Below are 17,617 nucleotides of genomic sequence, written 5' to 3' on the forward strand. Positions count from 1 at the left end.
AGTGCACCGGGAAAGGGTCAGGCACACGGCGCGAAAGAGACGAAATGGAGAATAACACCACCTTCTGCCTTTGCAGTTCTCATGAAAGATCGGTGCAAGTTGTTCTGCAGAGTAGCAGGAAATACTGCCTACTATCAGCTCAGGGACCGAGTCATTGATGGCACCCCCTGCAGCCCAGACACAAATGACATCTGTGTGCAAGGCCTGTGCCGGGTAAGTAGTCTTCCTCCTCCTGTTTAACAAGAGTTTTTTTTCTTGTTCGCGTGGCAGAGATCACTTGTTTGGCCTGTTTTCTTGCTTTGTTTTTCACCATTATTTGCATGGGCGCCTATTAGCAGGGCTTTTTTGGATCGCCTCGGTGGTGGGTCTGGAGTTCTCAAAATGGCTTGGCACATACAACATGGGCCAGATTTTAGAGAGGCCTGAGCAAAGCACCTAAGGGCAGCAGGTCTTTGAAATATCACTCAACACAGAGTGCAGGATCCTTTGGAAAATCTGGCTTTCGGTATTGCGGTTTATGGGGGGCTGAGCCCCAGTCTACCCCCAATTTCAAGGGGGGGAGGTGCTGGCAAAATCTAGCACTGGGCTTGCTGGAAAATCAGCCCCTGGAGGAATTCATTTTTCCATTCACGCTTTTTTCCCCTCCCATTCAACAGTTCCAGTTCCTCTGTCGAGGAACAACCTATTTAGGATGTCTTTTCATGCTGCACTGCCCTTGTACCAACTGGATAATGTTGCCATGCTGTTCTTGAGCCTGGAAAGCCCAGACACGGGGCCACACACACCGCCCCTTGGGACCTGGGGGCACTAGTGAGAACTAGGTTATAATAAACTGTCTGCTCTGGAAAGAAATCCCCCTCCCCTGATCTTACTGCAGTGTGCCCATGGCAGTGGGAGCATCTCGCTTCGTAGCCATGTTCTGTTTTAAAAAAAGGATCCATTGTGAATGGTTACACTGCAAGCTAACCAAGCACAGGGAAATTAGAAAGCTTTCCTGGTGGTGGTGTCTGTACACAAATCACTAGCCTGCCTTAATTTGAAGACCTGTACAATTCCGTCGTCTTTAATATATGTCGAATGTGTCTTTTAACTGTGTCTCTTAAAGCAAGCGGGATGCGACCACGTGCTGAATTCAAAAGCAAGAAGAGATAAATGTGGCGTTTGCGGCGGTGATAATTCTTCGTGCAAAACGGTTGCAGGCACATTTAACACAGTGCGTTATGGTAAGAATCTGTTGCTAAAAACTTTGTACAGAGAAAAACACAGGCCTATAAAACCCTTAATCACCCATAATCTACAAAAGCACTAATGTAAAATGCGAAACCCCTCCAGCTGCAGCATAGTCTCTTTTGGAACTATTTATGTTCCCCAGACAACAAGTATTGGTTTCTATATGAGTTGGGTCATTTTGCCATTTCCCTTCCCCAGTAAAAAGCAAATGAAATGGCTTCATAATAGCCTTGAGTTTCTGTTAAATCTTTTCTAGGTTATAATACTGTGGTCCGCATACCAGCTGGTGCTACAAATATTGACGTGCGTCAGCACAGTTACTCAGGGAAACCAGAAGATGATAACTACCTTGGTAAGCTGTAAAGCCTGTGAGGATCTGGAGTCGGGCTGCATTGAGGTTTGCAAGTTGCTAGCCTTCCCTGTTGCGGAAAATTCAGCACTTGCTTACCAAGAAATATTTCATTGTCAAAAGTAAATGCATAATGTCCAAATGCACTAGATGTAATTATGCTTGCCCCATGCAGAGGTTTAGTTACTAACAAGGCCCCTCCTTGCTGTTGAATTTGGGCAGCTCACAGATTTGAAGCAGTTGATTTATAAAATGAAGCGAAGTGACACAGGATGCTCATCCCATCATGTAGGTGGGCACTGAGGCACCAACATGTTTTACCCCAGGTCAGGCAGGAAAATCTGCCTCTGAGCTGAGGAGTGAATCCAGGTTGTCAGGGTATGCCCTGCAGGTTGCATCTTCATCTACATCAGCTGGGGTATAATGACCTGGGTACCTGTGGCAGGGCAGACATGGTAGTACAGGCTTGAGCAGATGTGTGTGCTGGCAACCACTGCACTTGGGCTCCTGGAGATGTACTTTGGCTCCTAGCATTTGCTGTGTATTCCCTGCTGCAGTTACTCCAGCTAGCTAGATTTTATGGGCACATCATGCATGCATTTTCCTGTTGCAATGTGGATATACCTTATGCATGTGCAGAACAGTCATTTACAGTTTGTTCCCTATGGTTTAGGGTGGAAATCTGTCCCTGTGGGTGGATTTCATACCTGGGCAGAGGCCCAACACATTGAAACCCTGCTTATGCCCCCAAAATAGGGCCCGTTCCATCTGTAGCACAGCTAGGAGTAAGATCCCAGTTTGAGACTCAGGCCTTGAGGTTAGCCTAAGATTTCCAGCTTCGCTGAACTTAGTGTCCCCTCTCCCCTTCCTTTGCCCACACCCTGTGTCTGGCTGGGTGAGCAACACTGCCATGCAATTTGCTTTCTCTTATCTGCATCTCTTTTATCTGTACAAGAGGACTGCTCTCATTTTTGCAGGTGACTTTGTGCCAACAGGAGGGTGCTGTTGCTGCAGTTGGGTTTATTCCCCACCCCCTTTAAAAAGACAAGTTTCACAAAAAATAAATGTACCAAGGTGCAAGTGCATCTGCTTTCCAGGGCTTGGGTGTCTGAAGGGATCCAGGTGCAAAATCTCCTACTGTGCAGGAGGCCAGTGGGCAGTCAGCATGCCACTCGTATCCATGCCGTCCCTTGAAGCAGGGCAATGCTCCGGGGTGAATGTCAGCCTGTCTCGCTAATGGACTTGCTTTGACCCCTGGAAGGGAGACATGGAAGCACCCCTGAGTGTGGCTATAACAGACAATATTGCAGCTTTTGTGCCCATTACAGTGGGCAGAGCCTTGCAGAGCAGAACTTGCTGGGCATGAAGGGCACAGCAAACTACACCTTGCCAAGGAGTGAAGTGGCTGGCTCCTACCCAAAGGCCTGGAGAGGGGTGGTGAATCACAGCTCCTTCATGCAAGTCTCTACAGCTCTTTAACAAAGAGGGTTGTCACTCGGCCAAAGAATAGGAAGACCCTGGTGGGAAAGGGCTTACGGGGCTGTCCTCGGTACATCCCGCTGCTCAGCCTACAGTGCAGTCATCGTTTTAACTCCCACCGCGACATTCACTCCAAGCATAGGGGCCACCCATGTCAATCTGGTTGCCCAACGGAGCCGTACTAGGCATCTTGCCATTCCTTGCATTGCTAATTTATGGCAAAGTCCATTACTGCTGCATGTGCAGAGGATCCTGGTGGTCCATGAGGCTGGCCTGGCCAGCCAGCGTCTGCAACCAAGGCACCTGAGGAGGGGATGTGGCCTGCATCACAGCCTGCATATTTATAACCCATCAGCTAATTAAAATGAGATTGAGGAGTGGCCTGGTGACCAAGAGAGCACCACTTTCTAAACACTTTCTGCCCTTTTCTAGAGGAAGCAAGTCCTCTTGGTCCTTCACTTCCCTAGAAAGGATTTTGTGTAGTTTCTTTATCCATACCCAGAACAGCCCACCCTGTCCAGCTCCCTGGACCCAGAGGGGACATCTCAGTTCTTCGTAGAAGGCCTTTAATCTTCTGGTGAAGCCTGTAAGCAAATCTTCTTTAACGCTGTAGGGTAGATGCCTGCTGTGGCTTCTTGAACTGAATATTGCTGGTAAAGCATCTCTTCGTGTTGGGGCTAAATAAAAACAAATGAGAAGGGTGCATGCATACAGCTATTTCACAGTCCGCTGAGTGTGAAATCACGGGGCCTCGGCAGCGTGGACCTTGTAGTAGTATCTGATGTTATCGTCGGGTCTGAGATGCATAAACATTATACCCCATAGTTAAAGCTCCGCTAAATGGAGTGGAATCCTTTAATATGTTTTACTCCATTAAAGCCTCCGGCATACAGAGCATGATTGGGTCTGGCCTCTGCCTTGCGAGGAAGTTTTTCTGCCCATGCACATGTGTTTGGTCCTGAGGGATATGCTAGAATTGGAAAATGAGGGTGCAAAGGGACCTCAGGAGGTCATCTCGTCCAACCCTCTGCTCCAAGCAGGACATGCGTTGCTTCGTTGTCCCTCCTAGTCCGGTGTAAAACTCTCCTTTGGAGCACTGGTGTTAGCTGTGGGGTTTTCAGTAGAGGGCTGTGTAGTAACAGAGCCGTGATGGGTGAAATGGTGGGGAAACTAACTTAGGAAATTAGCTCCATAATCGCATTAGTGTGAAGTTGTGCAGCAGACTGCTGTTTTCAGGAAGCCGTTCCTCTTACAAAGCATGGCTTTAAGCCTTCAGTGCTTTGCATACCTTAAGGTTGAGGGGAGGTGGGGCGGGGAAAAAGATGCTGGCCAAACTCTTTGTAATTCTCCACTGGAATGTGAGAGCAAGGCAGCTCGCTTCTACCGGATGGACTTTTCCGTGTGCACCCAAGTGAAAGCAAAAGGGTCCCGAAACCTGCCGTGCTTTACGGCCAGCGGAGGACAGGGCTGCCCAGGTCATCTGTGCACCTCTCCTTTAGCAGTATCCAGGGTGCAGCATGCATGCGCGCCTTAAAGGAACGTGACCTGTTACCACACTGGCGGCCTGTCAGTGCCGTACTTAGGGCCCCTCTTTGTTGCAGTTACGGTGTGGGGTACGTCTGCACCAGGTCCCCAGTGCTTCTGGGAAGTGTCTCTCTGGAGTAAGCCCCATCCACCTGCTCCCTCTTCTGCATACCAAGTGTAGGCAGGTCCTTCGTCTCCTAGCAGAGAGCCATAGCACTAGTGTTGGAAACCCAGCTGTCCCCCGCCCCCCAGGGTCCCCTGGCAGGAGGAGATAAAATGACATTTGCACAAATGAAGAAGACACGGTTGTGGGGTAGGCTCTCTCCTGAGATGAAGGCAGGGCACTTATAGCTGCAGCTGGTCCAGGTCCAGCACTAGGATAAGTTGGACATCTCTGGGCAAAGCCCCTAGTAGTCACTCTGATTCTCCTTGCGTGCCCAGCCTCTGACAAGCGTTGTGACTCCTGACTTGCCCTGCTATTTGCTCTGCTTTCCTTGGGAAAAGAGAGCTGATGCACGAAGTCGGATCTTGCTGCACTCCCTGGGCCAAGCCTCTGGCCTGGGGGCATTGCCAGCATACCTGCTGCGTCCTGCAAGCTGCTGAGCTCCCCGTGGCTTCAGGCATTGCATTTCCAAAGCTGCATGGCCCAAATCTCCCGTAAGCAAGGCCTCCGCTGAAGCTGGTGGAGCTGCTGCAGTTTGCAGAGCTGAGGTCTGGCCCACAGTGGATAAATGTCCCTGTGCACGGGGCATCCTTTACTGGACAGGTGTCAGATAAAGCATGCCATCAGGCATCCCCACGCACAAGGTCCTTATGTATGTTTGCCTTCCGTGCTCTCCGCAGCCTTGTCGAACGGCCACGGGGACTTCATCTTAAACGGGGATTTTGTCGTCAGCATGTTCAAAAGGGAAATCAAAGTGGGGAACGCCGCGATTGAATACAGCGGGTCGGACAATGCCGTTGAGAGGATCAATTCTACGGATCGCATCGAACAAGAAATAGTCCTTCAGGTAGAAGATGCCTGCCTCTTTCCTGGGGGTCCTGGACAGTGAAGCCCCCTGGTTCACGCTTGCGCTTCTCCTTTCAGGTCTTATCGGTGGGTAACTTATATAACCCTGATGTCCGATACACGTTCAATATCCCGATTGAGGACAAGGCTCAGCAGTTTTACTGGGATGTCTATGGTCCTTGGCAAGCCTGCAGCAAACTGTGCCAAGGTAGGTGCTTTGGGGGGGCTTTAAATCAGTTAGGTCCTTTTCAGATTAGTGATCTTGAGATTTGCTTCTCCTGTAGTTATCTTGATCGTGGCCCTGCGTTGCGGGGGTGGTACCTGCCTCGGACCGGCTGGTAACGTGTAGCGCTGGTCTGGTGCTTCCCATCTGCAGAGCGCTTCCCGAGCCATCTCTCGCAGATCCGCACAGCGCCCATAAGGTGCTGTCACAATAGGCAGAGAAATAGCAGCCAGTGAAAGTTGAGATACAGAGGGGTTATAGGATGTTTACAGCACTGCAGATGGGACAACTGGCAGTACTGGGCCTGGGTTCAGGAGCTCCTGACTCCCAGTACGCTGTTCTCTGGGACAGACCCCTCTCCCAGTCATCAGCTGGACTAAAATATGCCTAGATGATCCAGTCCTCTCTGGTGCAGATTTGGTGCCTATGTCCTTTCCTGTTTAACCCCTATATCCCTGCATCCAAAGGACATCAGAGCACAGTGGATTCCCTCTCCCCTTTCTTTTTTTCTTTCCTTTTTTCTTTTCTTTCCTCTTTCCTTGTTTCTTTCCTTTCCTTTTTCCTTTTCTTATGCTAGTTTAAAGAAACAGAGGGATGCCCAATGGGATCACTTTTTCCATATCTTTTGAAACTTTTTTTTTTCCCTCCTTAGGGGAGCGAAAAAGGAAACCCATTTGCACCAGAGAATCTGATCAGCTCATGGTGTCCGATCAACGATGCGATCGCATCCCTCTGCCAGACCCGGTCACGGAGCCCTGTAGCACAGAGTGTGAGCTAAGGTGCACCCTTCTCTCCCGTTTATTAGCACTACGTAGTATGTTTATTGGTGGGTCTCCTTTCTTTTTTTTGCTCCTGGTTGTGATTACTGGTTCTCTGTGGCTTTACTAGCTGAAATGGGTGATAATGTTGCATTCAGCTTCTGCAGATTAAAACTCTTAACACTCAACTAAGAGTGAACAGTGCTTGCTGGCCAAAGTTGTCACAGGGGCCCGTTTCTTCCATCTTTCCTTTCTTTGGTGAAAGAAGCGCTCAGGGTAAGAAGCATACCTTTTTATGTAGTGCTGCATCGTCTCAAAACACGATTGAAGCAGGTGCAGTTTCTATCCTGACCTGATCACAACTGCTAGGAATTGAAAACTTGTTTCTCAGTTTAAAAAAAAAAAAGTACATCTAAAGCCAGGTGAGTAGCTGATGCATGCATTTAACATTTAGAGTCATTGGGACTGCTCCTGTGCTTCAAATTAAATGTGTGCTTATGTGTTTGGCTGGATCGGGGGCCATAGACAGACAGCTGCCTGGGAGGTGTATTCAAATGATTCAAACGATAATACGGGAGAATATCATTTAAAAAAACTAAAACGTGAGTTCCAAAAAATAAATGGAATTAGTTGTTTCTAGAGTTGTGTAACTTTTGCCCCTAAGAGCTAAAGTGTGGTGCTGCTGGGGCACTTCAGAGGTGCAGACTGTTGTTTGAATTGGGAATTAAGCTGGAAACGGGGTGGTTCTCGTCACTGGCAGGAGATCGGGTTGTCGTGGTAACGGCTGGAGCATTACTCTGTTGCCATTGCAACACTTCGGAGGCTTGAAAAGGGGAAACGGGGAAGTTTGCAAAATAGCAACAGATTTAAGAGCAGCCGCTCCAAAGCCTCCCCACCTTCTTGTCCTAATAGCTGTGCCGGAGTTTGGCTTCGTGCCTCACTAGAGGAGTTTTCTATTTTCTGTGCAGAAGACTCTAATTTGAGGTCTAATCAAATGTCTTTTGGTGCCAGAAGGACTCTTTCCAGTGGCTTCAAGCCATCTGATTTAATACATTCCCATGCACTTTGTTCTGCCCAGCATTTGACCAAGGTGCTGGAGGGCCCCTCATTCGAGTGGGCTCAGGACCTCGCAGGATCCAGCCTCCCTTTGCAGGCAGCCAGGACATGGGATTGCAGTCAGGTGATTGCAGCTGTCTCCTAGCAGGACAACACCGCAGCACCCGCTCTTTCTGATTGAGACACACGGTGAAGGGCATCCTGTCATATGCACTCCTTGCTTGGGAGAAGAGGGGCATGCCTGGAAGGGAGTAGGCTAGTGAAGCCAAGAAAAATGCGTAATCTATGAAAAGAAATGCACAAGCAATCGGGACTCGTGGTAGAGGTGGTATCTTTTATTAGGCCAACTAGATTTTTGCAAAATAAAGATCTTTAATTGCAAGCTTTCAGGTACAAACACCCTTCATGAGGCATCGGAGAAACCTGGATACCATTTCCAGGCTTTGTGATTCCTAGTCACCTGCCCTCTCTGCTAGATCATTCTCTCATTTGCTTTTTATCTGGATAACCTTCCTTGATCGAGCAAGGCCCAGAAGGCTAAAGCTAGGGGGTACCCACTGAAATGAGTAGATGACAGGTTTAAAACTAACATGAGAGAGGACTTTTTGTATGCAACGTGTAGTTAGCTTGTGGAAATCATTGCCACAGGAGGTGGTGGCTAGCTAGGTTCAAAAAGGGACTGGATGAATTCATGGAGGGTGGCTGTAATAATGGTTGTTGAACAGAAGAGTTGGAGATGTTTCCTCAGGCCTCTCTAAGCCTATGAATGGCAAATGCCAGACTGGGTGTCGAATAGAGGACAGATCAGTAGATATATCTGGTTCAATGCTCTTCCTGTGTAGCATCCACTTCTACCCCTACTATTTACTTCTAGGGGTAGGTAGAAAAGCAGGGGTAGAAGCAGGGATACTGAACTAGATGGACCGCTGGTCTGACCCAGGGTGGCATTTCTCATGTTACTCGGGGGTTATGGAGTGAGAAATCCCAGCACTGGGAAGTAAATGCTCTGTTACCAGCCTTGATGAGTTGGAGGTTTTTGCAGCTGTGTGAGCAGGGTACCACTGGAGAGCCCGTTTGCCTGCATGGCCGGGGTGCTGGTAAAGCAAACTTCAGCACAGCTACGTGGCAAATCTAGCATCAGCAACAGCAGCCTGTGGGTCCTTGCCCTTCACATGGGGAGCAGCATGGTGGCAGTGTTTAGACTCTCCTTGAGATAACATTTTGCACCCCTGGGCTTGCAGTCTTGGTGGCAGGCACCTCATCTCCAAGCCCCAGGAGCGGGGAAACATGACCAAAGCCTCAAACTGTGCATATGAAGAATATCTGAGGCCAAAAATAGCAAGTTATTGGGAACCTCAGGGTTTCTACATCATACTGCATGGACTACAGCATGGAGAGGAAACCTCCAAACCTTTTAACCCAAGACAAGTGTCTGAATCCTCCGCCTCGTTACAGTTCAGAGATCGCAGCAGGGGGCTTGGAAGTGTTGCTGAGGGATTACACTGCACTGAAAGCTCCTGGGTTTTAGAGAGGTGCTTGTCTAAACATGGGACTAGACACCAAGAACTGCCCGATTCCAGTCCTTGCTCTGGTGCCATGATCTCAGCCATGACACTTGGGCTCTTGTGGCCTTGGTTTCCCAATCTGTAAAAAGGGGGCTTACCTCCCTCTCAAGTCATTCAAAGACAAATTGGCTGAGGTTTCTAGAGCTCTGTGAAGATGCAAAGCAGTGAGTGTTTCATAGTGAGTTAAACATGCATCAGTCAAGGTTATAAACTCCTTATTTCTGTGCAATGCAACTATAATCCGATGTGTTATCCACATATTGGTTTCAGAAGCAACCACTTCTTTTTCTTCCTCCTCTTTCCTCGCAGTTCAGTTTATTCACTCTGTTCTCAGGGGCTTTCTGTTTGGGATGACCCACCCAGGGGCACCGTTACTGAAGGGTTTCTTTGTGTGTGTGTGTGTGTGTGTGTGTACGGACACCCAGGTGGCATATTGCCAGGAAAAGCGAGTGCAACGCGCAGTGCGGGCTGGGCTACCGGACCGTCGAGATCTACTGCACGAAGTACAGCAGGGCTGAAGGGAAGACAGAGAAAGTGGACGACCGATTCTGCAGCAGCCAGCCGAAGCCCAGCACCCGGGAGAAGTGCGTCGGAGAATGTAACATAGGAGGGTGGCGGTATTCGGCCTGGACAGAAGTAAGTAAAGGCTTGGCAGGGCGATCTTCATCTTATTTTAGATGCAGATCTGTAGCCTGTGTGTTCTTGGCAGGTCTTGCGTGAATGGTGTAGAGAAGACGCAGTAAGGAAGGTAGCTTTGGAAAGTGCCCACTTGTCTTCCTCTGGCTGCCCTATTTGGTTGCTTCCTTATTTTGGAGCCTTCTCCAAAATAGACTTTCAATCAGTTGGTCCTTCATCAGGAGGCATGTGGCTGGCAGCTGCAAATGGCTCCTGGAATCGGCATGTGGTTAAATGGACTCTGATTTTACTGCTTTTCCAGTGAGTGAGGAGGCAACCTGTAGCTCAGCCACCCTCACTTTCTCTGCTGGTTGGGTCTGCTTGCACAACTCCTTTTACCATCAGTAGGACCTTGTGGACGGATGGGCTTTGCAGTCAGGCCCCAAATATGAAATGAAAGAGCCAGGAGTGTTTCATGAATTGCACTTGTTGAATCGCACTGCAGCTAGTTATTCTAGGACATACACGGAGACTAAGGTCTCTTTACACCATTCAAGTATCAACCTATGTCATAACCCCAGCAAGGGTTGGGTTTTTTTAAATTTATTAAAATAGTTTGGTCAAGCATTTGCTCCATTCAGGGAATGCTGTTGCATGCTAGATTGGAGTGAAAAGACTGGAGAGGATAGCTCTGGTCAGAGAGAAGATGGAGAAAAATGCAAAGCAATGCCTGGGAAAGGGAGGTGGAATCCAACCTGCTAGTTATCCCAATACCAGAACAGGGGGCAAGTATTTATTGAATTGAGGAGGCAACCCATTTAAAATGAACAAGGTTGTGTTGGGTTTTTTTGACAGACCCTCAGATTAATCTGTGGAACTCATTGCCACAAGAGGATGTTGTTAACAACAATAATCTTGATATAAGGAGTCACTAGATGAGGCAGGGACAAAGGTACTCACTTTGCTTCCCCATACGTGCTCACTTTGCTTCTTTTCCTTTAAGTGCTCCAAAAGTTGTGGCGGTGGCACGCGGAGAAGACGAGCCATCTGTGTGAACACCTTTAATGATGTGCTGGATGACAGCAAATGCAGTCAGCAGGAGAAGCTCACGGTGCAGCGCTGTAGTGACTTCTTGTGTCCCCAGTGGAAAACAGGGGACTGGTCAGAAGTAAGTCTCTCTTGTTGGGACGCCAAGGAGGCCTGCGCGTACCTGCTGTCTGGGGTTGACGCGCCTCTCTCCAACCCTGGCTAGGAAGAGCCAAATCCTCTCTCTTCCTGCACACCTGTAAGGTGGAGACCGTGTTGTCCTACTGTGAAAGGGGTTGTGTGAATTGGGGTGTAGGAGTCATTGCTGCTCTGGAGCGACTTTCCCTGCCTAGTAGTGTCTTCAGTGCCTTAACTGCATGACCGAGTACAGCCTTCCCCTTGCACCAGAGCTAGGGATTTTGGAGAAGCTCCTTAGGGCAGCCTTTAACCCGGGCTCTCATGTCTGTGCATAGACACCAAGGCAAAGAAGTGATACAAACCTTGTTCCCTTAAAAAGAGCTGTGCTCCAGCTTTGGCATTGAAGAGCAAGGCCACAGGTGGGGAGGAGACTGTTTGGGGTGTTCCCAGCATGGCAAGTGAAACATGTTGTGAGGCCTTTGCAAGGAGGTAGCAAGTGCTTCTGTCCCCAGCGGGTCCCTCTGATCTCGCCCTACACCGTCCACTTGGGCCTCCCCCCCAGGAGAAGCAATTCCTGGGACGCAATGTGAAGGGTAGTGCTGACGATAGCCCTGTAGTAAAGTTACACCAGTGTTGATCTGGCTACAGCCTCACTGAAGTTATTGGAGATTTACCTCTGAACCTGGGTCAGATGATCCTGTAAGAGTCATTAGTATTATGCACACTTCAACTGCATGGTTTTACTAAAAAGGCTATTCATAACCCTGACTTTTCTCCATGTTCTTTGGCTTTGTCTTTTTTTGACCCTGGTTGCGGGTTTTGTTTTGGGCCTGGTCATTCTCCTTTGGCCCCGCTCTGCACAAATGGTCATCTCCTAAAGGGCACCCCTGTAACTTTTTAACTTAGCTTGGACTTGTGAGCATTCGGTGCATACCTGCTTCTGGGCCACCAGCTGCTAAGCAGTGCTTGGAGGCAACCGGTTTTTGGCTCTCGGGCAGGTGCTCAGCTGGTGGCTGTCGCCAGAGCCCCGTTACCATCAGTGGATGCCTGGCCCTGAGCCTGAGGTCTGCTCCTTGCAGTGCTTGGTGACATGTGGGAAAGGGCACAAACATCGGCAAACCTGGTGCCAGTTCGGAGAAGATCGACTCAGCGACAGGTTCTGCAATCCGGAAACGAAACCAGATTCAGTGCAGACGTGTCAGCAGCAGGAGTGCGCAGCCTGGCAAGTGGGACAGTGGGGCCAGGTATGCCGAAGGACTCGCTTCCTTCCTTCTCCTGGGGCAACATGCCCCATGCAGCTCTGCCAGACACCTTGGCAAAAGCTTGTGTCTAAATTCGGTGGTGTATTGGTGTTAATTGGTTTACAGGAAGGCACTTGAATTCAGCACAGGGCCGGCCAGGACAGCCCCTTGCTGGGGGCTAAATTTAATTTGTGTTTTATAGCAGTTGGGCCAAGGTTTTCAAAAATGGGTTTCCAAAGTTAGGTTATTAAAGCCACAGCTAAATAAATATCTCTACCATCCTCAGCTACCTCTGCCTATAATCAACCATTTTTCAGATCAGTTGGGTTTTGTGCTGTGCTCCTTCCTGGAGGCAGAATAAGCAGTGGGTGTGTCTACATGTGCAATTAAAGTGAAGCAATACATTCTGGAGCAGTTTGAGCCAGAGTAAAATACTCCCAGGCACAGCATCTACACATGCTCCTGGGACGGGAGCGATTTGAGCCAGGGTGGAGCAGGCCTGTGCTGGCAGGGGTCACAGGGGGTCAGTCCTGAGCTGTAGATGGTGACATTGGGTGGTGGAGGGGCTGGCTGGGCCACAAAGGTAGCAGGCAGGAATCTGGCCCCTGGCTGGCTGGGCTGACCAGGTGCAATTTATGCCTGCGGCCAATGTCTACAGATGAGTTTATGTGCAGTAAATTACCCCAAGGTAAGATAGTATTGGCCCTGACAGTACTCTCCCTGATAGTACTCTCCCTGACTATGCTGTCTTACTGCAGTGTTGATTAGTTTATTGCAGCCTAACACTATTGCACGTGTAGATGGTGATGCTTTACTCCACAGCTAATTAGTCTCCTTTGCAGTTAAGTGCACATCTAGATGCAGTCAGTATGCACTGGTCTCTTTCAAAGTATTCTACTTTCTTGTTTTTTCTCTAAAAACTATAGCTAGCTGTAGCTTTTATGAGCTAGTTAACAAAGAGAAAAGTTATCCAGTCCGCATGCATTACTGGCCAGCAAAATTATTCGCAGTTGTGTTATGTTGCTGGAAGTCTGCAGGTAAAGCAATGTGACAGATTATAGTCTATTTATAGCCCACAGATGGCTAAATCATTTAAACACGTTTATATCTATATATGAATGCGGCAAATGAAGCGTGCAACTTGCTGATGGAAGTAGTGAATTAAATTTGACCTAATATTCTCTTGAAATGCCTGAAGCGGAGGAGAGAGGCTGCTTTTCTACGTCGTAGATATTGCTGCTTTTGCAGGGAGTTTCAAGTGCCTGCTGCTGAGCATCCAGATCCGATCGCGGTTCAGACATGTACCCATCTCTGTCTTGTGCCTTTCTCCTCCCAGTGCACAGTGACTTGTGGGCAGGGCTACCAAATGAGAGCGGTGAAATGTGTTGTTGGTACCTACGTCTCAGTCGTGGACGATAATGAATGCAATGCTGCTACCAGGCCAACAGATACCCAGGTAAGCGCTCCTGACTTGTCTTCATCTCATATACTCTACCATGGCCTCTTGCTGGAGTAATAAATACATTTCCTCTGAGCTAATTGTTCCTGCTCACTGGCTTCAGCAAATCAATCCCATTGTAGCTCTGCTGACCTGAGCAGGGCAGCTCACCCAGGAGTACCTGTGAAATATTTCCTGGGGCACAAATAGGGAGCAGCAGCTCGATTTGATCCTAAGGGCTGCACCTTAACCCCTTGAGGACTGCATGCAGCCCACGGCCACCCATTGGCCAGCCCTGCTTTATATTCTTTAGTAGCCCAATGTGTTTCCACTTAATCTGGTGTGGGCCTTCAACAGGATTGTGAAATAGCGGCGTGTCCTCTCCATCCAAGTCATCCAGAAACAAAGAGGAGCTCAGCCAATGTTCACAGGACACAGTGGAGATTCGGATCCTGGACGCCTGTAAGTGCACACAGTGCTAAGAGGAGTCGGTGTTTCTTGTTTGCACTTGGTTTGGTTTCTGCACCTACGTGCATGACATGTTCTTCCCTAGTGCTCGGCGACCTGCGGGAAAGGCACCCGGATGCGGTACGTCAGCTGTCGTGATGACCAGGGCTCCGTGGCAGAGGAGTCGGCTTGTTTCCACCTCCCCAAGCCATCGGCGACAGAAGTGTGCAGCGTCACGCCTTGTGGGCAGTGGAAGGCCCTGGAGTGGAGCTCTGTAAGCAAAAGCAGTCCTTCTCACAGTATGGCCTGTGCACCCCATACGCTGCCCCTTGCTAAGAGGCGTTTTTCTCATGCTCTCATTGTAACTCGGGGGCCCCAGCATATTGCACGTTACACTTAGAACATGTTAACGGCGCTTAAAATGTGAGCATTCACATGCTAACGTTTTGTAACGTGCTGAGTGCCCTCAGCATCTCAAAGCTACACCACTTCCAGTGAGAGTCAACTCTGGGCTGTTCTACATGCTCATTTTAAGATAACTTCAGATCAGTTGGCTCCATGGAGATAAAATGAGCAATTTGCAGTCCTCCAGCATCCCAGGACGCACTGCTCCGAGCCTCCCTCTCATGAGCAGGGATAGAGCCCAGGTATACTGGCTCCTAGCCATGACCCTGCTAGTCAGTCCTCTAGTTGCAAATCAGAGCTGCGCAGGGGAAAAACAGTATTAACCTTTAATGTGCGACTGCTCCCAGCACCTTCTAACTTTAACACTGCTTAACCATCCACCAATTTAGCAGGCTCTGATTGTAATGGGGAACTTTACCCTAAGTGTACGGGCATTTGAGGAGGTGAAGGTTGGAAACCACTTCTGTGTTAGCAGGAGTTTGAGGCTGAACAGGTTGGGAGTAAGTGTCTTGTGTGTAACTGTTCACTGCAGTGCTCAGTGACTTGTGGCCAAGGCAAGGCCACGCGGCAAGTGGTCTGCGTGAATTACAACGACCAACTGGTAGATCGCGGCGAGTGTGACCCTGAGGATCTCCCAGCAACGGACCAGGACTGCTCCATGTCTCCCTGCCACGATTATGGCAGGCCAATTCACCCCTTCCCCTACCCAGATCACCGGCTGAAACTCAACCCTGGGGGGAGTCTGAACCGACACCCAGGCCGTGCGCACATCCCTGGGGGCAGTCAATGGAGAATCGGCCCGTGGGGTGCCGTAAGTGACCTGGTTTTTGTTTCCTCGCAGGGCTGGAAGGGGATCCTAAGGCAATGTCTCACGCCCATGAATACTTTGCCCAAAGGAGTTAGGGGCTGCTGTTGCTTCTCCTCCACCTGGGGTCAGTTTTACCCCCCGCCCCTAGCTAGCTGCAAGAGCGCAGTCAGGAATCTGGGCCAAGCCTTCCTTCCTGTGCGGAAAAGGGCTCAACTGGACTAGGGCTCAACTTCCCAGCCTGGTTCCTGGTCTTTTCCTGGTGCAGTGTTGCAAATATCCAGCAGCAAAACTCCATGCATGGCTTTATATGCAAATCCCTGGGGCAGCAGATGTAGCAGTCTGCTCTTCAGGAGTGTAATTAAGCAGAGGAAGATCCTATGCCATCCCAGTCAGTTGGACATTAGCAAGAGTAGGATGTGATACTTTAGTTTTATATAGACTGCCAAGGTAAAACAGTGCTGCCTGTGTCAAGGCCATGGGCTTTACCTTTATCTGGTAACCACAGTGACTTTGGAGGGGGACAGGAGGATTTTGCTTCCTGTTACAAGCTCGGCACTCGTGTAGCCAAGCACTCTGAAATGGTTCTGCTTGGGGAGAGGCCACAGATGCGCGAGCTGAGTGTGGACTTGAGGAGCCATGGGCACCTGTGTGTTTTGCAGTGCTCGAGCACATGCGCAGGAGGATTCCAGCGGCGGGTGGTGGTGTGCCAGGACGAGAACGGATACCCTGCCAGCAACTGTGACGAGAAAGCCAAGCCCATCGAGCAAAGATCCTGCGAATCTGGCCCTTGTCCGCAGTGGGCTTATGGCAGCTGGGGGGAGGTGAGACTCGTGGTAACATTTTGCTTTCTCTATAGAAACATAGGTCGGGGCTTTCAAGTAGCAGGGCGAGTCAAGAACAGGGACAAGTATGCTTGGCAATAGTTAGCTGTGTACTGAGAAGTGGGTCTGCGATAAATGAGCAAATGCTGTAATGTTGCTGGAAAGGTTTTTGAGTAAATAGGCATAAAATTATTTTTCTGATCTTTGGGGTGGAGGGGAGCAGAACTGTGCTTGAAAGTGGCTTTTATTAAAAAAAAACAAACAAAAAACAGACTCTTCTTGCTCTGAAGCACAGTCTCAAATGAGAAAGTTCAACCAGTTGTAGTGGCGAGTGATTTTTAGCTTGATATTTCTGCCTTTCTGAAGACAGATCCATGATCTGCATCTCGTGCAAAATCACTTGTCGCTTCTGAAAATCTCGTCCATTTTTAATTCCTGGGGCACGTTCTGGTTCTCACCAACAGCGACACAAAGGCTGTCATTGATTATGTGGGACTTGGATTGGTTGGATCAGTGCTGATGTTCAGTGGGTAAAGAGCTGAGATGGTAACTGCCTCTCCTGTGCTGCTTTCCTTTTCTCTAGTGTACCAAGCCATGTGGGGCAGGCACAAGGACGAGGCTGGTTGTGTGCCAGCGCCCGAACGGAGAAAGGTTTATGGATCTGAGCTGTGAAATTCTCGAGAAACCACCAGACCGAGAGCAGTGCAACATGCAGGAGTGCCCTCAAGACGCCGCCTGGAACGCAGGTCCTTGGAGCTCGGTACGATCATAAAATCTTTCTCTCTGTGAATCGTTTTTGGATGCTCCCTAACAGCAGAGTGAACGTGTTGAAAGCCCCTTGGCTATTGCTGTGTGTCATAAAACCACGCATAAGGATGATTATTTGCAATAGGTTCAGAATAACCCACGTTCAGAGGGGCTCGTGCTAGCAAGCTAACTTGCTAGGTAATCAAGTGCCAACCCTCTGCATTACGGATCTTGGTTATGAGTGAGTTCTTGCCATGCAAATGGAAACCTGGCATTTCGGCGACACATTTCAGTTTGCGGATATTTAAGGTTGATATGTTGCGCACGTATGTTCTCTGCAAAAAATGTGATAGCTATGGGAGACTTCTGGTGCTAACCTGCCTTCATTCACAAGTAAAGTGCATGTGTGTGTGTATGTCTGTACAAGCATCCATCACAGATCATATATACGTGTACCTGTGCGCGCACAGCTATACTGAGAACACATGCCCATTCGCACGTACATGCCTTAATATAAACGATGTATGTATTCCTGTTTGTGTAGATGATGTGTGTGCCTGTGAGTTTATACATATCATTACATACAAAGCCCAGAGTCTTAGTGGTGGAGCATACATTGCCACTGCTAAGGGGCTGTGCAAAGGTGCCTTTAAACTATTCTTGCATGTTTTTCTGATCCTGGACAGTCTGTGCACTGGTCCAACCCTAACCTCTGCTCCAAGTTATGCTAGCTGCCAA

At 49.1% G+C, this 17,617-nt stretch overlaps 1 protein-coding gene across 3 annotated transcripts in view; it reads left to right on the forward strand.

Moving 5' to 3' along the window:
* ADAMTS9 (ADAM metallopeptidase with thrombospondin type 1 motif 9) overlaps positions 1-17,617 on the forward strand; it is a 101,745-nt gene that overhangs the window by 38,324 nt on the left and 45,804 nt on the right. For all 3 annotated transcript variants that reach the window (XR_002101445.1, XM_019536698.1, XM_019536699.1), the window contains exons 13-27: positions 77-213; positions 1,106-1,223; positions 1,487-1,582; positions 5,426-5,592; positions 5,670-5,799; positions 6,467-6,593; positions 9,619-9,829; positions 10,812-10,976; positions 12,052-12,216; positions 13,550-13,669; positions 14,009-14,113; positions 14,205-14,372; positions 15,036-15,314; positions 15,971-16,132; positions 16,716-16,892. Coding sequence is in view for 2 of the 3 variants with exons in the window: in XM_019536698.1 (XP_019392243.1) it covers positions 77-213; positions 1,106-1,223; positions 1,487-1,582; positions 5,426-5,592; positions 5,670-5,799; positions 6,467-6,593; positions 9,619-9,829; positions 10,812-10,976; positions 12,052-12,216; positions 13,550-13,669; positions 14,009-14,113; positions 14,205-14,372; positions 15,036-15,314; positions 15,971-16,132; positions 16,716-16,892 (2,327 nt within the window). In the remaining variant the exon portion in view is untranslated. The remainder of the gene's footprint in view (positions 1-76; positions 214-1,105; positions 1,224-1,486; positions 1,583-5,425; positions 5,593-5,669; positions 5,800-6,466; positions 6,594-9,618; positions 9,830-10,811; positions 10,977-12,051; positions 12,217-13,549; positions 13,670-14,008; positions 14,114-14,204; positions 14,373-15,035; positions 15,315-15,970; positions 16,133-16,715; positions 16,893-17,617) is intronic.

The sequence above is a fragment of the Crocodylus porosus genome, unplaced genomic scaffold (assembly GCF_001723895.1).
Source record: "Crocodylus porosus isolate Cpor-Errol unplaced genomic scaffold, CroPor_comp1, whole genome shotgun sequence".
Classification (NCBI taxonomy): domain Eukaryota; kingdom Metazoa; phylum Chordata; order Crocodylia; family Crocodylidae; genus Crocodylus; species Crocodylus porosus.